We start from the raw sequence: 24,601 nt of genomic DNA on the forward strand, positions 1-24,601 counted from the left end.
GACCCCTCAAACTTTCTCCCTTTTCCCCTCGACTTCTATTTTCTGACTTTTTCCAACAACTTTTAACAGAAGTAACAAAGTAACGACCCGAGAACAAAGGATAAAATCCTCCTTGAAAGCAAACATGCATTAAAGACACAGTTTGGACTTGTTGCTGTTTTTCTTTGCCTAATCTGACCCCCTTCTCTTGTTCGTCTCTCCCGACAGATGATGCCACCCGCGTCATTCTGAAAAGCACAGATGATTACATCAATGCAAATTACATCAATGTGAGTTATCTTTAATGTCTGCAGTTTTGCTTGCATGTTACACTGATGCTGAATCGCAGCCGGTGCATTTGAACAGGACTATCATATCACACGCTGCTCCAGTTTCGGAGCCGTGAGTTTGGGTCTTTGTGGCCATATTTGGACGAGGGGCTTGAGTGCTAGTTTGTCAGTGAATCCTGGAAAGCTGCACCCATCATCTGGTAGTTATGCTAAGTAACTGAAACTGGAGCGCAGACTTCTTGGGCTGGCTCTGCCACATGGCAGGCTGTGGTATCGGCCCGCCAGGCCTTTATTTTTCAAAGCTAACGGCAGCTTGCGTGTATAAGAGGGTTACAAACAGAGAACGGGTGCTTCTTGGTAAGAATTTAATATAAGAGCGTAATATTTTAATGAATTGAATCTCCTTCCTGTGGGTGGCTCTGTCTGTTCATGTCATGCCTTCTCAGACCTACTGGAGGTTTGTTCCCTGCAGCAAACACGAAAACCTTTGCAAACAGTGTTTCAGTGTGAAGGGCGGCATTTTAAAGCCTTGTTCACTCTGTGATCGGTAGTTGTTCGGCGTGAAGGACACAGGCCCTGCTTCCTCGCCGTCTAATCAGCATGAACAAATCCAGCTTCTCATCAGTGTCATTATTAATTCAGGGGCTGTAGGTAATCTGATAAAGACCTGGGATAATTTGACTGTTATTTGATTTGATAGAGTTGGGACGCTCATGGAAAATGACCATTCATTTATTCTCTGTTAGCTAGAAAGTGTAGTTAATGACATGTTGTATTGGGACAAGCGCTGATCCAAAAAAACAACAAAATAAGTTGGAGTAAGATGCAAATCTAATGCAGTCTCTGCTTCTTTAACCTGAACCTCTGATGTGTGTGTGTGTCGTCCTGTGTAGATGGAGATTCCTGCGTCCAGCCTGATAAACCGCTACATCGCGTGCCAGGGCCCGCTGCCCAACACCTGCCCCGACTTCTGGCAGATGACGTGGGAGCAGGGCTCATCCATGGTGGTCATGCTGACCACCCAGGTCGAGAGAGGGCGGGTATGTAAAAGATCTCTTCAAGGACGAGGGCAGGAAACTGAAAATGTACTGTTAGAAAGAGCCGTTTGAATTTAACGTTTCACCGGTAAGCGGCACAGGTTACGACGCTGAGGCGTCTGGTCGAGCTGCGTCGTAATGCCTCAGTATATTTAATTATTTATCTGCAAAGTCTCACACGCTGCAGACTTCTCTGCAGCTCAAGCCGTTGTTAGTTTTGGAAAGAAGTAATCCTTAACACAACATTACGTAACAACGAAGCTTCCAGACACGGTGCAGATAAAAAATCTCTGGACTCGATCTACAGTTTACATCCGGGGATGAGAAATTGGAGAAACTGGACATGTTTAATGGTTTGAAATGTAACGGCGAGGACGCGATGGGTAGATGCTGAGAGTCATAAGGTGTTTGATGTGTTTACAGGTGAAGTGTCACCAGTACTGGCCCAACCCTGACAACAGCGCCACATACGGAGACTTTAAAATCACGTGCCACAATGAAGAGGGCAACTCTGCCTTCCTGGTCCGGGAGATGACCCTCACACACACACCGGTAAACTCTCTCACACACACACACACACACACACACACAACACACACACACACACACAGCCAGATCACATCAGAAAGTAAAGCCGATGACCCGGGCGGGGAGGGCGAGGGCGCCCCAGAGGAAGACTCCGGGTCCAATCTCAGAGAGGGAACCGCGTCTCAGGAAGGATGAGCTGTCGAAGGACCCCGAGGAGGTGTGTTGCCATAGTGACCAGTGTGGGCTGTTCTTTTTCTGGCTCCCGCTGCAGCATGCGGGCCACATATTGGGATCTGGTTGCCACGACAACCCAAACACCCCAGTCGGCCACATTGCAGAAAAGGAGAAAGACGGAGAGCAGAGGAACAGAGAGTGGGATGAGGATGGTTTGAAGAACGGGGACGTAAGTTTGGTTCGATCGTGGCGTCGAAGCCTTCGGCGTGCTGCGGCGCGCTGCGGCGCACTTTTAGTTCTTTCATTCTAAAACCACACACAGCCAGAGTACAGCGCGGGCGCCAGAACGAGCCACGGCGGCCTGAGAGCAAAACAGAACCACCCCCTTTAACTAGATTCTTTGTTTGATACTTTCATTTATTATATTTTTTATGGTCATTTCAAAAAACAAGTAAAACGAATACTAGAACAAATAAGTCTCGGTCGTTGTGTCCTTGGGCGAGACACTTCACCTGTGTCTGCTGGTGCTGGTCAGAGGGCCCGGTGGCGCCAGTGTCCGGCAGCCTCGCCTCTGGCAGGTTTGTGGGTTTGTTTTCATCACTCTGATGATGTCAGAGAGCATAGATATTCTTAATATGGTCATCCACACCCCGCTCTGGCTCCACCTACCCCTCTGTTCGTATCTTTTAATCTTAAGGAGGATGGTTTGAAAAGAATGAGGAACACGAACCAACGGATTTCTCCAAAGCTCCTCTGACTCCAAGTAAACATATCTTTCTCGAAATGAGCACAGCAGATCCCGCCTTGATCTCCCTGTGAGGAAGAGGAGGGGGAGGCCAGTTTGGGGTATTCAGTGCTCCAAATCAGCTGACCCAGCTGTTCGTGTGCCTCTTTTTGAAGGAGGTGCCTCTGAATGTGCCAGAGATGCAGAGTGAAGCATGAGCCCAGGCTTTTTAAGTGCAGCGACACACACACGGGAGGTGGGCGGGGCTTCTGCGCCTGGACGTCCACTCTCGGTGACGTCATACAGACCCAAGAACAGAAAAACCTGCAAGAAATGAAACTTTTGGCTCACAGGCATTATTTGTGTGACCTCACTGATTGTTTAATATGAGCATTCGCCATGGAAACGGTAAAAAAAGGATGATGGATCCCCTTTAATAAACCACATGCTGCTGTATTGTCTCCTGTTAAATGGGCACTGTTCAGGGAGTTGATATATAAAGTTGGTATGAATAAGTAAACCGAAGGCTTTTGTTTGTTTGCTGCGTGTAACATGTGTGATGTGTAAACGTAGCGACCAAACGGCGAGCTTTCGTGCCGGATCAGCTGTCTGTTTTTCCCGATCGCTTCCCTGCGTGCGGTCCGCGCAGCGTGACCTTTAAAGTATACGGCTATAAGAGGAGCCAATTAGCATTCTCCTCTGCCTGTGATTGTTGCTATGGAGATAGATGTGTTACCATGGCGATACGGCGAGGCAGTATTAAAGAGGAACACAGCGGCTCTGATTCGCACAAGAAACGATGGTCAGTGCTTGGTTTCTTCTGCAGGGTGTGTGTTTGTGTCACGGTGATCCCGTGGGGTTTAAATCCTACCAACTTCGATTTTTCCATCATGGTTGGACCTTTTTTTTGTATTTTTCTTCTCCCTGATGAATCGATAAAAGAGAGAAGATCTCTTGTGTTTATTCAGTGTCTAATAGAGACACTAAAAAATGTTTTCATAAGATGTGATTTACCAAATGTGTCCAGCAGAGTAAAAAGAATTAAACTGCTGTTACTTCTTCGCTCTACCCGTTTCATAACATAATTACACAAACAGGGTTCTGTGTTGTGTATCCCCAGGATGCAGAGCTCAGTGAAACATGCTTAGCGGTCTCCCACATAAAATACAATTCCTTGTTTTGGCGTGACTGTGGTTGACATTTGAAAGTGAGGAATTCTTTGTGAGCTTTAGGTCTTAACTGAGGTCAGGGTGAATACCCTCAGTTGGTCTTCAGTGCCCTCCATCATGAAGAAGAAGTCTTTGTGTAAAAGATTACATAAAAACATAAAGGAGCATTTGTAGTCGGGCTAGTATCGGCTGGCTGTTGATGTATTGGTGTAAAGACGTTGCAGGAAAATGAGCCCGGGGTAATCGGACGACGGTATCATCGGTGTTTGTTCAGCAGAGCAGATCTGATGTCGTCTGTAACGCTCGCGGTCTGCAGCAGAGCAGCGTCACTGCTGCGGAGTCGAGCCGTGTCTAACTTCCCCTTTTAAACGTGTTGTATTTACACCGTTGCTCCAGCCAGCCGGAGAATCCTGGATGCAGGACCTTGGGAGTGTCCGGCGGCGTCTGGTGTTGGGAGGGTAGCGTCGGGTCCTGTAGGTCGAAAGGCTGAAGCTCTGTGGATCAGACTGACGTTACACCGTAGGTCTGAGTTTGCAGAGCGGACCCACGGCAGGATTTTCACTGCCTGTCAGGAATTCTGATCCCATTGCTCATCAGCGTGTGCACATCTCAAACATCTTTACTGTATCTGCATTACCATGACAACCCGGATATACGATTCTGCATTATTTTCTGTGGTGTGTGTGTGTGTGTGTGTGTGTGTGTGTGTGTGTGCACTGTGTCGTGTGTGTTCAGAGCGAGCAAAAGAGGGAAATCACTCAGATTCAGTACGTGGCTTGGCCCGACCACGGCGTTCCCGACGACTCCACTGATTTCCTGGACTTTGTGGCTCTCGTACGGACCAAACGGGCTGGACAGGACCAGCCAATGGTGGTGCACTGCAGGTACGGCCATTCTGTGTGAACCATGTGACCATGGCGAGCCAAAGATTACAGGATAAAAGTTAACCTGTCTGAGCTGGAAACGATGGATGTAGTGAAACGAGTGACTTCCAAGAAAAGTTCCAGTTTCCGTTACCAGAAAGTGATTTCTCTCCTTTCCCAGGTCTCAAATGTTTGAACACCTCTCACCTGCCCCTCATTACTTCCTTCAGGGCAATTTGTTATACCTTAAGTCCCGCCTCCTTCACAGCGTGGGCAGTACCGTGACAATATAGCGCACAAATGATATCCATAAAGTCTCAGAATTGTTGGAATTTAGCTTATTTGCTCCTTACAGAGATTTTTGTTACTTCGTTAAATAATTAGTGTGTGTTATTAACAATCAAATGATCTTGATTTTTTTCCAGCGCTGGGATTGGTCGGACGGGCGTTCTGATCACCATGGAGACGGCGCTGTGTCTGATGGAGTGCGGTCAGCCGGTGTATCCTCTAGAAATTGTCAAGACCATGAGAGATCAGCGGGCCATGATGATACAGACGCCTGTGCGTACGCAGCACCGTCCGCTTGCTCTCCGACGCTGTAAACTTTAAAAGCTTAAACGCTGCCTCCGCTTTTCTTTTCAGAGCCAGTACCGCTTCGTGTGCGAGGCCATCCTCAAGGTCTACGAGGAAGACCTGTTCAAGCCGCTGAAGACGGCCCTCTACCAGCAGAGAGAGAAGGCGGCCGACGAGAAGGAGGAGGAGCGCAAAGAGCAGCAGAAAGCGGGAGAGGAGCGAGACGAGGCGGCGACGGCAGAGAAAGGGGAGGCGGCCAAGGTGGAGATGCTGGAAGAAGAGCTGGACGGAGAGGATGACGACGAAGTCGAGGTGCTGGATGTGGGAGAAGTGACAGAAGAGGGGGAGGAAGAAGAGGAGGAGGAGGAAGTGGAGGAGCCGAGCGTCGCCAGTGCCACCAGCGCGACGAGCGAGACCAGCGCGAACCCCGATCCCGCTAACCCGTGACGTGGGTGGGCGGGGCTCACCGGGAGGAGGCCGGACGAGAGAACAAAAGCACTGTTGCACTTTAAGCTGACAAAAAATGAAACGAACAGACAAACTGACATGAAAACCTTTGGACGTGATGAGTTAAAAAACCCAGCTGTGTCGAACAGGTACCTTTAGGGGGAGTTGATGTTCAGGGTAACGAAAAGAAGAATCAAAGAATGAACGAGATGATAAAACGTGGATGGGGAGTTGCTGTAGTGCCATAAGTACGAAGGGGAAGGGCGGCCACTGTGGATGGAAAGCCTCCCCTCTCTCTCTTATTATTTTAGTTTTTTTAAGTCCCAAAGGGTTGCCCTGTCCCCTTCGGAGTGAGTCTGCCAGACGGACCTGCCTTTTTTTTTTTTTAGTGTCCTTTTAGCAGATAAAGAGAAAAACCTTATCTTTTGTTCCTCAGAGTATTTATTGTGTTTTAGTTTGTGTCAAACCCTGTCCACTGAACAAAAAAACGCTGTATGTTTTGTTTGTACAAGTCTAGAGCTTCATGCTTTCCTGATTAAATCTTAGGTAGTAAAGTAGTGTGATTCCTCTTCTTCGAACTACTTCTTTATTTCTTTTGATTTTTGTGGTTTGGGGGGGGGCAAAAACACCAACAGTGATTTAATTTATTGTACTTGCTTTGATCTTTCTCGTCTCGCCTCTCGTTCGGCGCTGGGGAGAGTTTGGTACTCGATCCTTCTGTGAGCGGCGTGTTTGAGCCCACAGACGCACACGTGGACGTCGTTTGGCGGGGGTTTTGATCCTCGTCACCACAGCTCCCGTCCGCTTTCGCTCACTTTCACGCTCCTGCATCGATTCGCTTCTCACTAAAAACCCCGGTGTCCTCGAGCCGGACAGCGTCCCTCCGACCAGAGGGGCGCACCGTGGATTAGGATTAATGTGGAGCCTGAAGTCTTCATCGTGACAAAGATGGTTTCTTTTAACCGAGCTGGATCCCGCCGGGCGGTACCTTCTGCTGAACCCGGTCCGAGCAGGTCATGTCAGTGTTTTGGCTTCAAATCATCAGGAAGCGCCACATTTTCCTCACTGTCTACCTGAAAACGCCATTCATGTTTTATATATGCAACCTGTAGAGCCCAGTTACAGATGTGAAGCTACAGCAACATAAACTCTGCTGCAATGAATTTGAATGTGTTCATTTGGTGATTAAGGTTTTTTTAAATTACACTGCGGGAAGTGAAGACGATTAGAAAATTCTTCAGGAATGTTCGATTGGCCACGAAACGAAAGTGATTGCCACGTCTCCTGCAGTATCCTCTCATGTTTCACACCTCTAATCTCTGGCCACATCAAATTCTAAATCAAATATAGTCATTTGAGTTAATTGGTCCATTTCATTTTGCAAAAGAAGAGTCAGACTTTATGTCTGTATGCTTTATGTGCGCCTGAAGCAGAGATCCTGGAGAAAGAAAGCCTGGATATGTTGACCTTGCTTCCTCAGGCTGGAAATACTGGTCTTCTTTATGCAACTCAGATAGTTCTTGCTTTCTTTGCACAGGTCTTTAATGTTTAAAGGAACAGGTAGAGGGTCAGACATCTGTGGGTGAAAGCTGCTACAAGTTTTGTGCAATCAGTATTGTTTTTTTTCACCCCCCACAGCGTTTGCACAATAGTAGCAAACTTTAATCGCTCCCTCCATCGATCTCCCCGCGTTTAGTCTTTTTGTTTTTTCAGCCCAGACCGGAGCAAACCAGGGTACATGCTGACAGTCCAGGTGGAAGTGTGGTTACTCTGAGCAGTCACCCGATTCAGCGTTAACCTGAGAAAAACTCGCTGTGAGAGGTCTGACAGCAGCCTGTGCGTGAGAGTTGTTTACAGAAGCAGCACAAACACAACATTCAGCCGATATTTCCCTTTTTGTTGGTTCTCTTTTCCCTAAACGATACCTCATCTTTGTAAGACATGTTTAGATTATAGGTGAGACTAAACGATTTTCGTATTTTCATTTCACAGAACCCAGGTAGTCGGTTTTATTTGTAAAAACCGGTGATGCTGCTGCGCTCGAGTGTGGCGATGAGTTTCATCTCGGCTCTCGCAGCGGATTCTGCTGGAAACAAATACCGCTGTGTGTGTGTGTGTGTGTGTGTGAAAAATACGAATGTGTGTTTTCGGTTTTCGTCCTCCGTTACCTCTCCCTCTCTGTTCCTCAGCCATCTCTAACATGTACTTTGGCAGCTGTCTGCTCTCAGCCTGCTTGCCTGTAAACTGGAATGAAAGGTTGAGCCGTGAAGCCGCAGACCTGCTCGAACCTGATCTCAAGTTTCTGGAAAAAACAAGACAAAAGAAACAAAATAAGAAACAGAAAGGGAGCCTTCCTGAAGTGTGGTTTAAAAAAGAAACTGGTTGAATCTTCGCCTGTGAAACAATTCACTTTGTGCTCATGCCTCCTTTTCGAACAGCTGAATCATCCTTGGCCACATGTAGAGGTGGGATTAAGAAGAGCCTGGAAACTGCTTTCCTCTTCACTCTTTTCTTTCTTCCCTCCTCCTCCTTAATCTCTCCCGTGTTGCATCCCTCTCCCAAAATTGGCCTAACACACTTCAGTCATTTCTGCAGAGCCCACGCAACATCCACAGTTCTCTCCTCATTGTTTTCCCCAGCTGCCTCTCTTTTTGGATCATTATACATGGATCCCACTCTCTGCACGGCCTGGAGGCGAGTGACACATCCGTGCAGAATACCGTGGGTACAGTATCAAACAGCCTGTTTTCCACAGAAGGACAAACTGAGGCTAGTCATGGGAGGGCCGGCGATTTTTTTTAACTTTTGCTTTTATTGACAAACGCGCCGCAGGCCCACATCTGTGAGTGTGCACTCTGGAAGAAGTGAAGCTTTTGTTTTTGGCAGCCAGAATTAAAAGTGCCACCAAAAAAAAAAATACAAAAAACTCGTCATGAGACGAGAAAACGTGCGGTGAGAGGTCGATGACGGAGGATTCGAGCCGTCTGTGTTCGACGTGTTTTTGTTGACACGTAATCGGTACTGTCTGTGTATCCAAGGTTACTGAGCTGAAGTAGTGTGGAGGGGCGCGGGGAGGGCTCGGGGTGTATTTTTGTAAAGATAACGAAGAAGAGACAGCACTTTGTAGAAGGCTGATTGGCGGGTAGTCCTACTGAGAGAGAAAGATGAGGCATAAAGCATTGTTCAGATGTTCTTCTTTTTAATTTATCTTTTTTAAAATTTTGTTTGAAAATAAGACACCTGTAGGGATCAAGAATAAAAAAGAACTAACTACACAGTGCCACTTGCTAATTTTGTGTAAATATTACTAGAACATGTAAATATAATGTTGTATATTAAAAAAAACTTTAAAATAAAAGGGAAAATCATTTGTGAGCAGAAAGATTTTGTTTCTATTTTTATTTTTTTCTCTCCTTTGGATGATTCAAATGTGACACATGGTTGTATTTCAACAATGCCCTTTCCAACTTTTTTTTTCTTTCTCATTTTATTTGAAAGGTAATCTATAACAGCGAGTGTTATATATAATGAACCACAACGTCATGAGAAATGTTTTACCGTATTATACCCTTGGTTAACTTCTACCTGTGTCATAAAATCCTTTGTCCTCAGTTGCTTGTTCCTCTCTGGTATCTTGGTTTTTACAGTGCTTTGGACATGTCTATAAGCTTGATTATGAACAATTAAAGCTTGTCTGTCAAAGCATGGAGACGTGGCTTCGGATCACCTTGCTTTTCCACACTGTAAAAGTGAGGTTGGGCAACGTTAGAGCGACCGGAGGCTGAAGATCTCGACTAGAATTATTTGGTGCCGTTTTAAGCGTAGAGTGAAGCCATCAGTCACACAAGGGAGACACAGTGCTGATGCTGTTAGTTGTAGCTGGAGAAAATGATGTTGGACCCCAAATGCACACAGTGTTAATATAGATAGACTTTCTGGGGTATAGCACCTGCCTCCATCTCCTCCTATCCCAGCATCCTCCTCTGTCACACCAACCCTCTGCATGTCCTCTTTCACTACATCCACAAATCTTCTCTGAGGTCTTTCTCTCTTCCTCCTGCCTGGCAGCTCCATCTTCATCATCCTTTGTCCAACGTATCCACTGTCCCTCCTCTGCACGTGCCCTGACCATCTGTACTCATTTCTTATCCAACAGAAGGTCTTAGCATCTTCATCTTTGCCTCCTCGCCTGCATCACTGCCGATCTCGCTGCCTTCTCTTTCACTCTCGCTGCCACCAATCCACTTCTGTCACTCACAGTTTTCTGGGGTATAAAAATCTGTTTGGGTTCCAGATGCAAACATGTGGTCAGTGTGCTGCATTAGGATGCAGTGCAGCAGTGCATGTGCACAATTTCAAAGGCACAAATGGTGCATATGCACTTAGTTTAGTGATATTCACCCATTTTTTACGTGCAGGGGGATTGGATTTGAGTGGCAAAGCTGTAAAACTTTGAACATTAATGTGCAAAAATCTGAAGACAGCTGAATCTTTTCAGATCTTAATCACAATAATATAGAAATGAATCAGGATAAGGCATTGTTTTAGCATTTTAAAGGCCTTTTGACAGAAGTCTGCCTGTGTACCTGGCCACAAAACCTCAAAGATGGGCTAAATTTAAAGGCACAGCTGTATTCATATGTGCAGGAAACAAAACTCTAATTTCAAATGAAACTGCATCAGTTTCTCAGAGGAGATGTTTGCTTTCCAAGTGCCTCTTTAGGTCTAGGGGCCAAGAAAGTTAAACCTATTTACTTCCAGAGTAATTTCTCGTGATATTTTTATTTTTCTTAAAAAGGTCATTTCCCGTTTTTCCACAGCGTTCATTACTTTCTGTCTAGATATAGTAATAATGTTTGGGCACACCAATTCCATTAAATGAACCAGCAGTTCCTACAGCAACCAGTAGGGGGTGCTGCTGTTAAACAGTGGCCATACTTTATAATTTGAGTTCAGAAAAATTAAATGAGTGGTTAAATCCTTAAAAGCGCTGCAGCTTTTCAAAAGCATGCAAACTGTTTCCAGTTACACGTTTACACATATTTGATTTTACTTGTACCAGCTCTGCAGCCCCTTTCTCTTCTCTCATAAATAAATGAAGTATAAACTGAAATAAAGTAAATATAAATTGCAAAGAAAATGACCGCTTAATGACTTTTTTTGTTTGTTCGTTCGTTCCAAGTGAGTAGAAAAGTTTAAAAAAGAAAAGGTGTCGCTTTAAAAATGCTAATCAAGTCCCTTTCTTCGGGATTTGTCGTGACGTCACTTCCGGAGGAGCGCTTGCCTCCTACTTTTTGTTGGGACCTGGTAGAGAAAATTATCCCGCAGAGGCACCGAGGCGGAATAAAACAAGGAAAAGGAAGATTAGAAAACCAGAAGTCACAAAGTGCGGAAATGTCCGAGGCTTCTGTTTAGCCGACTGCGATGCAGGCGGGCGTCCTTTCACCGTGAATTCCCGCGAGGAGGTTTTTGTAAGTAGCCCATCATTCAGACGTCCTCGGATCCACAAGTGTCTGCTGGAGCAAGTGTACGTCGGCTCTGGGCGCTAAACGCGGCGTTCGTTTTGCTGTGCGGGGCGCGCCTGCCCGGTCGGAGTCGTACTTCTTAAGCGCGTTGGTGGCTAACGGTTAGCCCGCGCGGTATAACGAACGCACACCTGTTGCTTTTGCTTACACCAGGTACTTGGGGCCTTAACTGGGTAAGGTTACCGATAAAGCTAGGGCTAATTTGATTAATTAATGTTGATCCAGTGGATTTTTTAAATTATCTTAGGTCTGTTTCGGACTTTTTTTTTTTTAGGAACTTGAAGTCACAGGAAAAAATAAAATATATTTAAAAATACGCACACTTTAGGTCGATTACCGTTAGCAGCTGTTTCAGACCAAGTTAAAACGTAAACTCTAACTCTGTTTTGGCGTGCTTAACGTTACTTTGCCTTCTTGATGTCAAATAACATCGCACATATTTATTTTCTAGATTTATTGTTATATAAAAAACGCCTTATCGATGAAATCCTCCCATCAGTCTTTATAATCTATTTGGGGATTCTGTTAGATGGAAAGAAAATCATCTGTTTGACACCAGGTACTCGGTTACCTGCCGTCAGTAATTACAGCCCCACCTTATCAGTTCTGTTTTCTTGACTAAATGAGCAGCATAACTTCATACAAAGTGACATAAGCTGTATTTGAATATCAGATTTTTGACAGCTTAGCATAAAATGTGTCACCTGTGCAGCTGTACACCCTAACCAGAGGACACACCTGTGTTCCTGTGGTGTAAAACTGTGACATCCATCCATGATCTGCTGTTTATCCCAGCCTAGATCACAGATGTCTGCCAGCTGTCTAAGCAGAACTCTCCACACATGTCATCCAGCCCTCCTGGGATGGCATTTAGTATTTCCTAGTTCAGTGGAGCACTTTACGTGGGTCAGTCACAGGGTTTCCCCCCAGTTAGCTAAAAACCACTCAGGAGGCATCCTAGTCAGATGTCTGAAACACCTCAGCTGACTCCTTTCAGGTTGGAAGAGCAGTCATTCTACTTTGAGCTCCTCCCAACCCTGAAGTGACAGAGTTCCTCACCCGATCTCTAAGGGAGAGCCCAAGCACCGTTCAGAGGAAGCTCATTTCCACTGATTCTACCTGCCATCTCATTCTTTCAACAGCTACTGGAAGTTGTGGTCATAGGGTGAGGTGTACGAACGTAGGTTGAGAGTGGGCACGCCACCGTGGTTAGGCTGACGGCCATGGCTCGACTACAGACCAACTGCACACAAAACTAATACATTTTTACCTTAATTATTAAAAAAAAAAAAATCTATACACTCTTTGATTTCAGGTGCGTACAGGTGCCCTTCCTCTCCCCCCGTCATGTTAAGTTTCCTGCGCAGGACGCTGGGGCGACGCTCCATCCGGAAACATGCAGAGAAAGCCCGGCTACGAGAAGCCCAGCGGGCCACAACGCACATCCCTGCAGCTGGGGATGCAACGTCTATCATCACCTGCCGTGTGTCTCTGCTGGATGGGACAGATGTCAGTGTTGACTTACCGGTAAGGAGTTTTTAAAGATACTTCCCATTGTGCCAGGAAAAGTCTGTCAGCTCCACATCGCACTCTCTTTTATAATTATGATCCTCATTAGAGCCTTTACGTCTTAGAGAATTTCGCTCGCTCTGCGCTCAGTCTTCTGTGAAACTATCAGAAACTGGTGGATGTTAAGTTTTGGGAACATATGCAGGCTTTCTCTGGGCTCCACACCGGCTCCTGGTTTGTCGACTAGTTCAGGTACAGAGTCCTGATTTGTTCATGCAGGTTCCTGTTATTTCTGACCTTTATGATCAATAAAAATATGGTTTAAAAAAAAACAAAAATTATGCACCAATGCAAATCCTTACAAAGTAATTAACAACTTAACTGTTTAGATACAGGAAAACTTGCTGCTCTGCTACATGTGCTGCATACAGTGCTGAGTATATTATAAAACAGACTGAGAGCTACTCTGCTGGACAAACTATAATATAACACTATTTCTAAATTACCAAAAGTATATTTTTCTGCATTATTCTTCAGGGATGAGGAAAACTGGCAGCTTACAAGAGAAAATAGACAAATTTCCTGGGGGGAAAAGAGCAAATTTACCAAAAAAAGAACTCTGAAAATAAGTGGTCCTATTATTATAAATTTTTTAAATTAAGTCAAGTAATATTAAATTTTTGATATTGAGTCGTATAGAAATTCATAAAACTTTGATCTTCTCGGATTATTGACTCATAAGAAATATTAGAAACAATGTTATAAAACCAACCAACGCTTTTTACAGATGTGACAGAACAAAATAAAACTGTCCTGAACTAACAACACTGGTCACTATGTTGTTGTACACTGTAGAAGGCAAGTGTGCGTCTGTGATAGGACAGATATTTAGGTTGATATCAGCGCTCTAAAAATGTACTTAGCAAGGCTGAATAGCACGTTACAAAAATAAAAAATGACCCATTAACCAGCGCGCATGTGAGAGAGTCTTGTTTTTGGACGCGTCCTGATCCTTGCTCATCCTTGAAATCGACACCTTGTTAATAATAGCATCTGAGTGAATCATTCTTTGTGACTAATTGCCTTCAGATGGGCTCTTGACATAAACGGTGTTCTTATGTGGTTATGAGCTGGAAAGTGAAAGCAGTGTACCAGTGACCACAGTGTGCCTGTGTCAGTGGAGCAGTCCTGTTAATCCTATGAAGCGCGTGCTCTCGTGCTCCTGATCACCTGTAATTCCATGATCCTCTCTGGAGAACACGCTCGGTCACATGACATGCTGGTCACCACTCCAGAACTCACTCCTCCCCTTTTTTCTCTTTATTCGTTTCACTTTATTGCCTCACAGACGAGCGCCTTGCTGCACAGTGATAGTGATTGCACTTCTAGGACACTTTCCCCCTCGTGTGATTATTATTTTCCTGTCGCTTCATGTTCTTCCTCCCGTGAGCCAAAACTCCAGTGAAGCCAGAAGCTTATCTTGAAATCTGTCTTGTATAAATTCCAAGGAAAATGTGCTCGGGAGAAATCCTCCTCACTGTTACTGCCTGATTTCGCTCTCCCCGTTGTAGATGTTGTGGCTCAAACTGCCTGCTGCCAGCAGCAGTGCAGACCTCATTACAGGAATTTCTCATTTGCGAGCAGGAATGTGTTTTACTCAGCATATCTCACAGGTGATGTCACACATCTGAGCCCGTCCTCAGCCTGACCTGCCAAATCCTTAACGTGTAATCCCTCCTACCAGCTCAGTATTGTGCACATGAAGAGAGAGTGCCATTGTTTTCTTACTCGGTCCCTTAGAGGAATGTTATCTGCTTGGACGCGCTCTCTTGGCCTCTTGTTTCTGCTGGGGAATTGATGATTACAGGAATGTTACTACTCCAGCCTGTGCTTGCATTCATACATGTAGAAACTCAGACGTTTGGTGTGTGTGGAAAGCTTCTACAAATGCATTCCAGCAGGACCTTTTTCTTTATGTTGGGACTCTTTGTTTTTCCCCTCCCCAAGATATGCTTGTATGTAGCTTCTGCAAACACTCCCACCTTATCTTGGCGCACTCTCAATGATTGGGCAGCAGCAGACACACACTTGTTAACAGCCTTACTCAGTACTCTCCTCACTCGTTTAACTTCAGTTTGCAGTTACGATAATGTCCCCAGTTAGCTGAAATAGTTGTTTTTCAAAACAAGCAGCTCAATCTTGGTCTTGTTTGACTGTCAAACTTTTCTCCAGAAGGCGTTTGACTCGTGCTGTGTTCTTCTTGAACATCCTAATCCCTTTCCTGTCATCTGAGGGTGATTGTTTGGGTCTTCCTCCAGACTTTGTGGTCACACATCCAAATAAACTTGTACTTAAGTGCAGTTGTTTGAACTGATGATCGTGGAATCTGCAGTTGTTTAGAAATGGCTTCAAGGGATCTTCCCAATGTGTAAATGCACAATTCTCATCCTTAGATTTTAGGCTACGTTCACTCTGCAGGTCTTGATGCTCAATTCAGATTTTTTTATTTTTTTGTCTGCTCGTTCACACTACAAATAAAATGCGACAGCAAACGCGCTCTAGTGTGAACGCTCAAAGCGGCCGCATGCACAAAAGAAGACGTCACACACAACGCGCTCAGTTTAGACCCAGAGCAACAGTATTGTTTGACTGATGGCCTTAATATAAAGACTTGTTTCGGACTTTACGTTTCCCAATTTTGCTTTAAGTTATAAAGTTATTTTGTTTTTACATTTGGCCTAATAATGATCCTTATTGCTGTTTTAGAGGAGCGCTGCTTCAAAGGATAGCTGCAGATTTCTGTCAGAATCTGCAGATTATACAGTACAAAGAAAATGTTCACGTTTCTCCAACGTTGTCTTCCCAACAGTTTCACTGGATGGACAGGAAGCGTTCACGATGTCTTCTCCGGCGCTGATAGTTGGCGTCTGTCTTGTGTCAGTGACGTAAAAGACGGATTTAATGCGACGTGACCATCAAACAGCAGCCGCTTTATAAAACATCAGATATGTATCGGATTCAGGACCACATACGAAAGTGACCCAGATCGGATTTGAAAATATCGGATTTGTGCCGTTCACACTGTCATAGCATGATCGGATATGGGTCGCATAGGGTCAGAAAAGTTGGATTTGATGCGCTTTTGCCTGCAGTGTGAACGTAGCCTTAGAGTTCCTTAGACTTTCCTGTTGTTCGGGAAGGTTCAAGGTCAATCTAATGACCACACTCATCGGATTGGTCAGTCCAGTAAGTGCTGTCAAACAAATCCTCTTCATTATGTTGACAAAGAGAAGCTGCCAGTTGTCGTCAGTCACAATATTAACTTCTCATCAACTTAAAAACACTGTAGAAAGTTCAGCACTGCTTATTAATATACATTATTGTGGAATACAGAAAAATAAAAATGTTTGTTTTGTTTATTTAAGATGTATGCTGTACAATAATTTCACCCAGAGAATGAACAGTTAAAAGAAATGATTGTAGCCTCTGTAAACGTCTGGTCACAGCTGTAGTGGATGACTCTGGCAGCTTAGCCTTCTGTGGTACTCGTGACACAGATCTGCTGATGATTAATTTTCAGAGTCAATTTTTTTTTTTTTTAATCATCAATTTTTATCATTGAAGTTGGAACATTTGTTTACAAAGCAAGCACAGACGCAGGCTATCAGCGTGTTAGTCCCAGCAGTCTTTTCTTTCGTGTCTGCTTCATATCTCATCCTGCTTTAATTAGATGTCATAGACGTCTCCCCTCTGTGCTCTCAGTGGTCCTGCCCTTCACTACTTTAAAGCCTGCCTAGTGTAGAGCAGTACCTGTTGACAGACGCTGAGGTGCTGCTGAAACTGGGGGTCTTTCTGATAACCTCATAATAAGCTGTGTCTCACCGGTGGGTTTGTCACTACAAAGTTATGCAGTTTTTCTCAGTGTAGTCATCAGAAAGATTAGTAAAGATTTGGAATAACAGGGATTTTCCAGTTAATCAGTTTGAGACACAGTCTGTTACCTTCTGTGACTGAACTCGAGTCCTGTGATTTTTGATCATTTGGATCACACAAATATCCGCTACGTTGGAGCTCATTACTCCCCAATAAAATGAAAAATAATTTCATTACAGTGCTGGTAATTTTATTTTGACTCTGACTAAAGCCTCGTTGGGGGATGCCCAATGTACTGTGTATGAAAAACTGAATAATAATGAAAGTTACTAAGAATACAAAAGTGTATTTTAAGGGGTTACGGAAGCACAATTAAAACGTTGTGATGTTCAGAGAGGACCTTTTTGTATTTGCCAGAAGCTGTGTGTGTGTGTGTGTGTGTGTGTGTGTGTGTGTATGCAGAGTTTATTTATCAGTTTTAATTTGACGAGATCAAGATGAAAGAGAATTTTCCCGCCTTGCAGCAGAGCCCTTCTGGGAAGTGTTGGCACAATGTTTAGTTAAAAGAACTTAAAGAAAACTTGTTTCCTGTCGCTTTGGGAAGCCTTGATGGTTTGGAGAGGCTGTTGTTTTCCTTTGTTGTTCTATGCTGTTTGAACTGTTTCTCCTACGCTGCCAGCAGCACAGGGAGCTGGACTTTCATTATATTTCATACCAACAGTGTGAGCGCACAGAGTGAAGCAGAGCGAGGTTTAGGAGCAAACGCTTCAGCTTTCGGCCTCCAGATGTCTGCGTTTCAGACACTGTTAATAATACGCATCTTACACAGTTCAAGATTCGTTTCTGGAGTTTTATGGTTCAGTAAAACTTAAGTTCTGAAATGAATCGAGATCTGAAATTGGGAATTTAGCACCAGGAGGTGTTGTGTAAGCGCTAAAAATTAACCATGTTGTTGGTGTTGTAACTTTAATGGTTAACTTCAGAAGTGGCTGAATCACAGACAGTTTTTCACTTTGGAGTTTTTACTCTCAAAGAGGAGAACTTTACACTCATAAGCACACGTGCTCAGAAAGTGTTGGCCGTCTTTGGATCTACCATCATCACATTCTCAATGATGAAGTCTAACAAACCCAGATACACAAACTCTCCCAGTGACCGCACTGAACCTGACTTTCATGCACTTCAAGCCCAAAACAGACCAGATTTCTCTCACTGAGTGAGAACTAAAAGGGAAGTAGCTGAAGTAATTAACAAGAAGCAAGACAGCAATAGCACTTTGTATTAAAAAGCCTTTGAAATTTTGCAAAAGCATGCACGTGCACACAACAGTCCCAGTTTGTCATGTGGAGTCTTGGGGAAAATGAACTGCCCGCCCTGCTGCAGAGGCCTCATTAACAGAACCTGCAGCTGCCCCTTTTAACCACTCGGTCAGCTTTCAGGTTTGTGTGACAGGAGTGTTGGTTAGCTGTTGTTGCTCTCTGCATTTATACTGTGCCGGCCATCGAAGCAGCAGCTCCGCTGCCTCCTGGCCCTCTCTTCGTCCCGGTCTGCCTTTGCAGACTTCTCACAGTGAAGGCTCTATGGTAGAGTCTAAAGTTGACCAATTTTGCTATAATTGAGCAGCCCTACTTCACAGCTGAGGATAATAATGACAGAAGACCTTTGGACAAAAAGCGGGCTGGATTGTAAACAGCTTCATCACTCATAATCGTATGATTTTTACGATGCTTGTAAATGAACGTTTATATTAGAAAACTAGCAAAAAATCCCTTCTTTGCATCTCTAATTATAATCTGCTCTGTATTTCACTCACAGCTGTTTGTAAGAGGCTCTCTGTGCTCCTGCTGTCAAGTGTCTGTGCGTCACACATTCATTTGCATTGTTTAAAACAGTGATTTTTTTTTTTAAACATTTTGAGCTTAAGGTGTAACAAAGGGAAACCAAAAATAAAGCTAAGCCTGTATTCATATTAGTCCCCTCTTCTCTAAGGCAGAGACATTTTTGGGCCTCTCTGCTAGCGTATACCCTCCATGCATCACCTTAACGTGGCTTTAGGTTCAGACCCAGTCCTCCTTTGAAGTTCTCTACATCTCTCTCAGGGTGGTGTTTCAGTGTCGGTCTAGTTTGCTTGGTGACATATTCGCATCCCAAGTCAGACTTAAGCTAGAGCAGACTAACATTTCTACCACCTGAGCAGTGTGGATTGGCTCGGTGGACAGAGGTGCCCTTCGACTCGCAGTAAAAAAAAAAAACAACCTCAGATCACTATAGTGTGTGTTAACACACCAACTGGGAACCAGTGGTATAAACATCTGGCACCAGGTGTCAGCTTAGACACACAGTAACTTAGGAAATGCTGTGTGTCCCTTCTCAATGCTTCCTGGTTTCCTTTATTCTTGTGAGACGTCCGAGTGGCTGGAAATACACACTGAATAGGATCCACACCTCACAGGTTTATCATCTCTGGTTCTTGTATGTAAGACCACCCCAGGCCAAAGGATCCTTCCCTATTGGACGTTTATTCCCTTCCTTATGTTTTGTTTACACCACTGCCACCAGTTACCCCACCCTATCACCTCCACTGACCTTCTTTTGTGTGTAGCACCAGAGAAAAGGTCAAGCCCATGGATGCTTTTTGAATGGAGTATTTAAGAGTAGACTAAATTTACATGCATGCAAACGCTCGAATCGTGTTTTTCTTTCTAAAATAACCCCGTAACCCTTCTACTCATCTTAGATATTGTTTCCTTTTCTTTTATGGACACATCGCTCCCCCGGCTGCTTGGTTGGACTCGTACTGCAGTAGTTGATATCGGTTAAAGACTTTTGTTGTCATTAAACAATCTGAGCGTCTCAGAGGGAGAACTGTGTGCTCACAGGGAGGCAGAAAGACTGCAAAGACTCTAACAATGCTACACACACACACACACACACACACACACACACACACACACACAACACACACACACACACACACACACACAATGAGTCCTTTGTGCTCACCTCTCCCAGGGTACTGTAGGGGTGCGGTATGCGTCGTCAGCTATGCCAGCTAGCATGGGGCCAGCCCCCCTGTGCTGCCCAGGAGCTCTCTTGGGATTTGTGTGTGTGTGTGTGTGTGTGTGTGTGTGTGAGATCGAGGCAATCCTGCTTAAGCTTTTTACTTAGTTCTTAAACATTTAACCCATTTCTGGAAATAACATTTTGCACATAGTTGTGCCGTTATAGCCTCAGAAAGAATGTCATGTAACTGGTTTGGTTGCATGAAGTGATAAATTGGAAACTCTAGGCCTAGTATGTTAGAAACAATGTTACCTGGCACATGGAAAAGTACTGTGGCATCCAGGGAAGGTTTTAACTAAAAAGGCTTGTGCTCCAGTAACCGGGGGTGGTGAAACCTGGTAAACAGCTGAAACTACACCTGTTTGATCAAATAATTCCTACTTTCTTATTATGGACGAACAGACGCTGCCAGCTCGATCAGGCAGTGGTGACCAATTGGTACCGATTTTATAGGCTGATTCTAAACTCCTGAACACTAGAGGACGATGAGAACTGTGGAGCTGCAGATTGATCTCGGATGCACACAAAGCTTCTGTCATGAGATGTGACTGCTCCTCGTGGAAATGTGAGACTGAGAGGAGAGCGGTGTATATTTGGGATATTTCCCAGTCCCAACGTGAACGCAGGCAGTGACTGGTACGGCCTCGTCAGAGAGGGCAACACCTATTCAGCTTCTGACAGCTTAACATTTTCTCTAATCTCTTCCACACGAGTCAGAATGTATTCCAGGGAATTATATTATTTCCCATAAAAAAATTTCCAGAGCTGCAGGCATTGCAAAGACTGATCAAATAATCAGTTTTATCATTTATAAACTTCTTGGAGGCCGAGGCAACCCTAACTTTCATTAATGTGCTGAAACAAGAGCACTGAAGTCTTCTCTTTCGTGTGTTTGCCTCTACAGAAAAAAGCCAAAGGCGAGGAGCTGTTTGAACAGATCATGTACCATCTGGACATTGTTGAGAAAGACTACTTTGGAATACGCTTCATGGACTCGGCACAAGTTCCAGTAAGCATGGAGGGTGTCTTGTGACTCTGTACTGGTTGTTTTTTGTTTATTTATTAATAAATTTTTTTAAATGCCTGACTAAATCTGCAGACTTCCTGTTAATACTTAAAGTTAACATTTTTTCCCCCCATTACAGATATTGGATTGATGCATAAAAAGTAAATGTTTACACACTGTTTGTTTGCTTCTCTAACTTTTAGCACTTATGTTATGGAGAAATATACATCTTATTGTATTTGTTGTGTAAGGAGTTCATTTTAATTTATGACTGTATTATAGTAAATATCAAAAATTTTAATATCTATTCTTTATCTGTATGTCGCTGCCGTATAATTCTGTGTCATGCTTTTATTTGATATGATACCAAGTGTCTCTGACAGTCGTGTTTTAGCCACATATCCCACATTACTGCTCTCCCAGGAAAGGTTGAGACACAGACTTTCACTTTCAGGGCTTAAAGGCTCGGTCCACTCTGGGAGTCGGGCTGTCCTCTTACACAAACAGTTTGAAGTCATCGGTCTCTCGGGGACTCTGTTCTTTCACTGGGAAACTCAAAGGCAGGCAAACAGGAGGCAGGTTTAGAGCGCTGGGAGAGGGAGGGCTGCAATAAGGAATGTGGGGGAGAGAGATGAGAGAGTGCTGTTCCTCTGTTATCTATCTCTGTCTCTGACATGGACACAGACGCCTCCCTCTCTCTCTAACATAGTTCATGCCTCGCAGAGCCTGAACTTCTAAGAAGAAACCTCGAAGAACAGCGCACTTATTAACCAATTAACTCAACTGGTCGCTTTGTATCAGTTGACCACACCAGTGCTTTGTTTCTATGTTCAATAAAGGCGCATGTATACTAATGTTGCTGTTGGCTTTCATGTTAGTTTTGCTAAACCTTGCTGTGTTGATTTAATTGTTGTTGCTTTGTATTCTTTCAGCATTGGCTCGATGTCACAAAAAGTATCAAGAAACAAGTGAAAAGTGAGTATTGCAGCCCAAACACATTGATCCCTGTGTGAAGAGCATGTTTACGTTTTTGGAAGAGAAACTCACCAGCTGGGATTCTCCAGCCAACATCACGAGGCACACATTACACGCTATTGTGTTATTAAATTTCATAAATATCTTTTTTAAATTCTTCCATTTAGTTGGCCCTCCTTACTGCCTTCACATGAGAGTCAAGTTCTACTCCTCAGAGCCGAACAACCTGCACGAGGAGCTCACCAGGTGGGCTTAGACACCCACACCTGCATTTCTTTCCTCTCATTTTAAAATCCCACTGTAGTGAACTTTAAAGGAAGTTTTGCCACGCACCACTCAGAAGCGTAAAATATCTGATAATTTCCTTCTGCTTTCTTTCAGATATCTTTTTGTGTTGCAGCTGAAACAAGACCTCCTCAGTAGCAAGTATGTAACTTCTGTTTCTTGCGCACACTTTTAAGCGCTCTCATGTTTTAAGTTGTCAGAAAATGATCAGCATTTTTCAGCCTCTCTGCTTGAGCTCTCAAAGCATTTTTATACAACATGTCTCATTCACGTGGGAACATTTCCCTGACAGCTGTTAATACAGCTGTGCTGTAACTGTTTGGTAACTAAACAATCCTGCACTGTAGCCTTTGAATTTAAGTAAGAAGCTTTATTAGTTACCAAGGCGTGGACAGCTTTTCAGTCAGGAATGAAAGTTGGAACGTTTGGCTTACTGAAAGGACACGGAGACATTTACATAGGACTTAGCTGCATTTATTTAAAGGTCAAACTACGTTAGGTTTTACTTCTGCTTCAAAAAAACGCTCAGTGTGCTCTGCAGACTGTCCTCAGTCATAGTTTCTAAACTCTGACTAGTTAAAATGAACTCCTGCTCAGATGTGATCCTTTTATAAATGTTGGGTTTGCAGTTTTTACCTTGTAAGCTTAACGTTGGGTTACCGAGGAGTTTGTTATTAACAACAGCTCGTCAAACAAGTAAATTCACTGAGTAAGAGAGATGTTGGCAGCGTGGGGGGGACGTCTACAAATCTCTAGTTTACACAGATCTGAGGAGACACTCGACTGTTGAACTCTGGCTGATGTGTTTAAATGTGAATCCTTTGTGTTGGTTTTCTTTGCCGTCTAACCTTTAGAGCCTTACAGGATTATATATTGGCCTGCTGGTCATTGGAGTGTAGATGCCTTCATTCAGTCATTAAATGGAGATTAAAATATGGAATTCTGATTTCCTCTTTATGGAAGGGAACCTGCAGGCTTGAGCTTCATGGGTTTCACTACGATTCATTTTTGCATTTTTTGTTTTTAGGCTCGAATGTCCGTTTGACACAGCGGTGGAGTTGGCTGCCTTCTCACTACAGGGTAAGCACATCAGTGTTTCACACACAGCTTATGTTTTATGTAGCTGGTGATTGTTCTGGTCTGGAGATTCGGCTTAGAAAGTCAGTGCAGCCAGATCTTACAGCAGCTGGAGAACTTTAGTCCATGCAAACTAAACGAGGCTGCAGAGCTGTAGCCTCAAATGCTAACTTGGTGTTCTTGGTGAGGTTGTGTGCCAACGAGGCTCTCGCATCACAGATGCGTATCTGGAACCAGTCATGGCAGTCTTTGACTTACACTCTGAGCTCCTACCTTCACACACCTGCAGTAGCTGTTTCATAAGTCCACTGTTTAACTGCAATGACCCATTTCAGAGGTGCTGCAGAGGAGCAAAGACTGAGTCGCTGGAGACATTTATGGAATGGGCTTGCGTGCACCAACCCTTGTGTGCTCACACTTACACATGGTCATTGTGGGTAAATGCCAGCTCATTAGTGCTCGATCCTCTTCTGTGGCCCCCTAATCCAGCACCCTTTCTGCCTTCTCCCTGCCCCTCAGCTGAGCTTTCTGCCTTTATCTTCAACTTTTTCACATTTCTGTTGTTGGTCCATGTTTAGGGATAGGCTAAAGTTATATTTTCTCCCCCTTTATCCCGAGGCTTAGCTCACAGCTGGACTAGCTAAACACTGAAGATCACAAACCTGAGCTGCTTCTGTGTATCCAAACACTGAAGCCGTAATCACGACTCTTTCTTTCCCTTCTCTCAATTTTTCTGTGTGATGGTTTATTTCTTATGCTGGCAGCTGGAAATACCCGTTACCTCATTGGAGACTTTTAGGTGGGTGATTCAGTATAAAACCAGTTAAATGTGAGGAATTCATGCACACAGTAGTGTTCAGAAGTCTCGAGCAACCCCTCATTTCTTTATGTTTTGCTTCCATGGAGCCAGACTTTCTTGTAATTTTCAAAGTGCTCTTTCTTTGGACAATGGCTGCTTTTTCTCTCGCTTTCAGTCCAATCCTTGTACCCGACCGTTTTCAGGGAAATGCTTTTGTTTAAGCCGCGTAACTGACCTCTAAATCATCCAGGCACTCAAAGACCCCTAACTCAGTGTTGTGTCTACACATACGAGGAAACATAGCAAAGAACCAATTTTAAATTTGATTATTGTCTTTGTTACAAGCAGCCGGCCACAGAAACTCTGCATTTATTCTCTTCCTCAGTTAAGAAAATGGCAAAGATAACACAGACTGGCATAAAACAGTACTTTTGCACCGTCGATGTGATTTCCAGAGAGCTGTTTGCTGAAAACGTGGCAGCAAACAAAAGATGACGTGAACAGTATGTGAAAGTCAAGTTCTTAAGGACACAGGACCTGAGAGATGCATCTGGAGCTTCATCTGATCCATGTACGGAAATGGTTTCAGTGGGCGATCAAGCGATTGTGCAAACTCTCTTCATGCCTTAAATACTGTGTTTCCATGTATGTTTGCACAGTCTATAAATTGTTGAACCCATTTCCTATTTTTCTAGAAAAATATAA

The 24,601-nt window shown here is 44.1% G+C and overlaps 2 protein-coding genes across 6 annotated transcripts in view; both read left to right on the forward strand.

Annotated features, from left to right (window-relative positions):
- LOC121811888 (tyrosine-protein phosphatase non-receptor type 4-like) overlaps nucleotides 1-6,338 on the forward strand; it is a 6,535-nt gene extending 197 nt beyond the window's left edge. Inside the window, exons 2-7 of the mRNA XM_042221761.1 lie at nucleotides 120-269; nucleotides 1,163-1,309; nucleotides 1,730-1,858; nucleotides 4,637-4,785; nucleotides 5,190-5,325; nucleotides 5,407-6,338. Of these exons, the coding sequence (XP_042077695.1) occupies nucleotides 120-269; nucleotides 1,163-1,309; nucleotides 1,730-1,858; nucleotides 4,637-4,785; nucleotides 5,190-5,325; nucleotides 5,407-5,784 (1,089 nt within the window). The 3' untranslated portion in view covers nucleotides 5,785-6,338. The remainder of the gene's footprint in view (nucleotides 1-119; nucleotides 270-1,162; nucleotides 1,310-1,729; nucleotides 1,859-4,636; nucleotides 4,786-5,189; nucleotides 5,326-5,406) is intronic.
- epb41l5 (erythrocyte membrane protein band 4.1 like 5) overlaps nucleotides 1-24,601 on the forward strand; it is a 54,765-nt gene that overhangs the window by 6,192 nt on the left and 23,972 nt on the right. For 2 of the 5 annotated variants that reach the window (XM_042221777.1, XM_042221778.1), the window contains exons 3-7: nucleotides 20,659-20,763; nucleotides 21,693-21,735; nucleotides 21,903-21,981; nucleotides 22,117-22,161; nucleotides 23,048-23,100. In XM_042221777.1, the coding sequence (XP_042077711.1) occupies nucleotides 20,659-20,763; nucleotides 21,693-21,735; nucleotides 21,903-21,981; nucleotides 22,117-22,161; nucleotides 23,048-23,100 (325 nt within the window). The other 3 variants (XM_005925936.3, XM_005925939.3, XM_005925937.3) reach the window with 3 other exon arrangements.

Source organism: Haplochromis burtoni, unplaced genomic scaffold (genome assembly GCF_018398535.1).
Source record: "Haplochromis burtoni strain Fernald_Lab_line unplaced genomic scaffold, NCSU_Asbu1 Contig_74, whole genome shotgun sequence".
NCBI lineage: Eukaryota > Metazoa > Chordata > Actinopteri > Cichliformes > Cichlidae > Haplochromis > Haplochromis burtoni.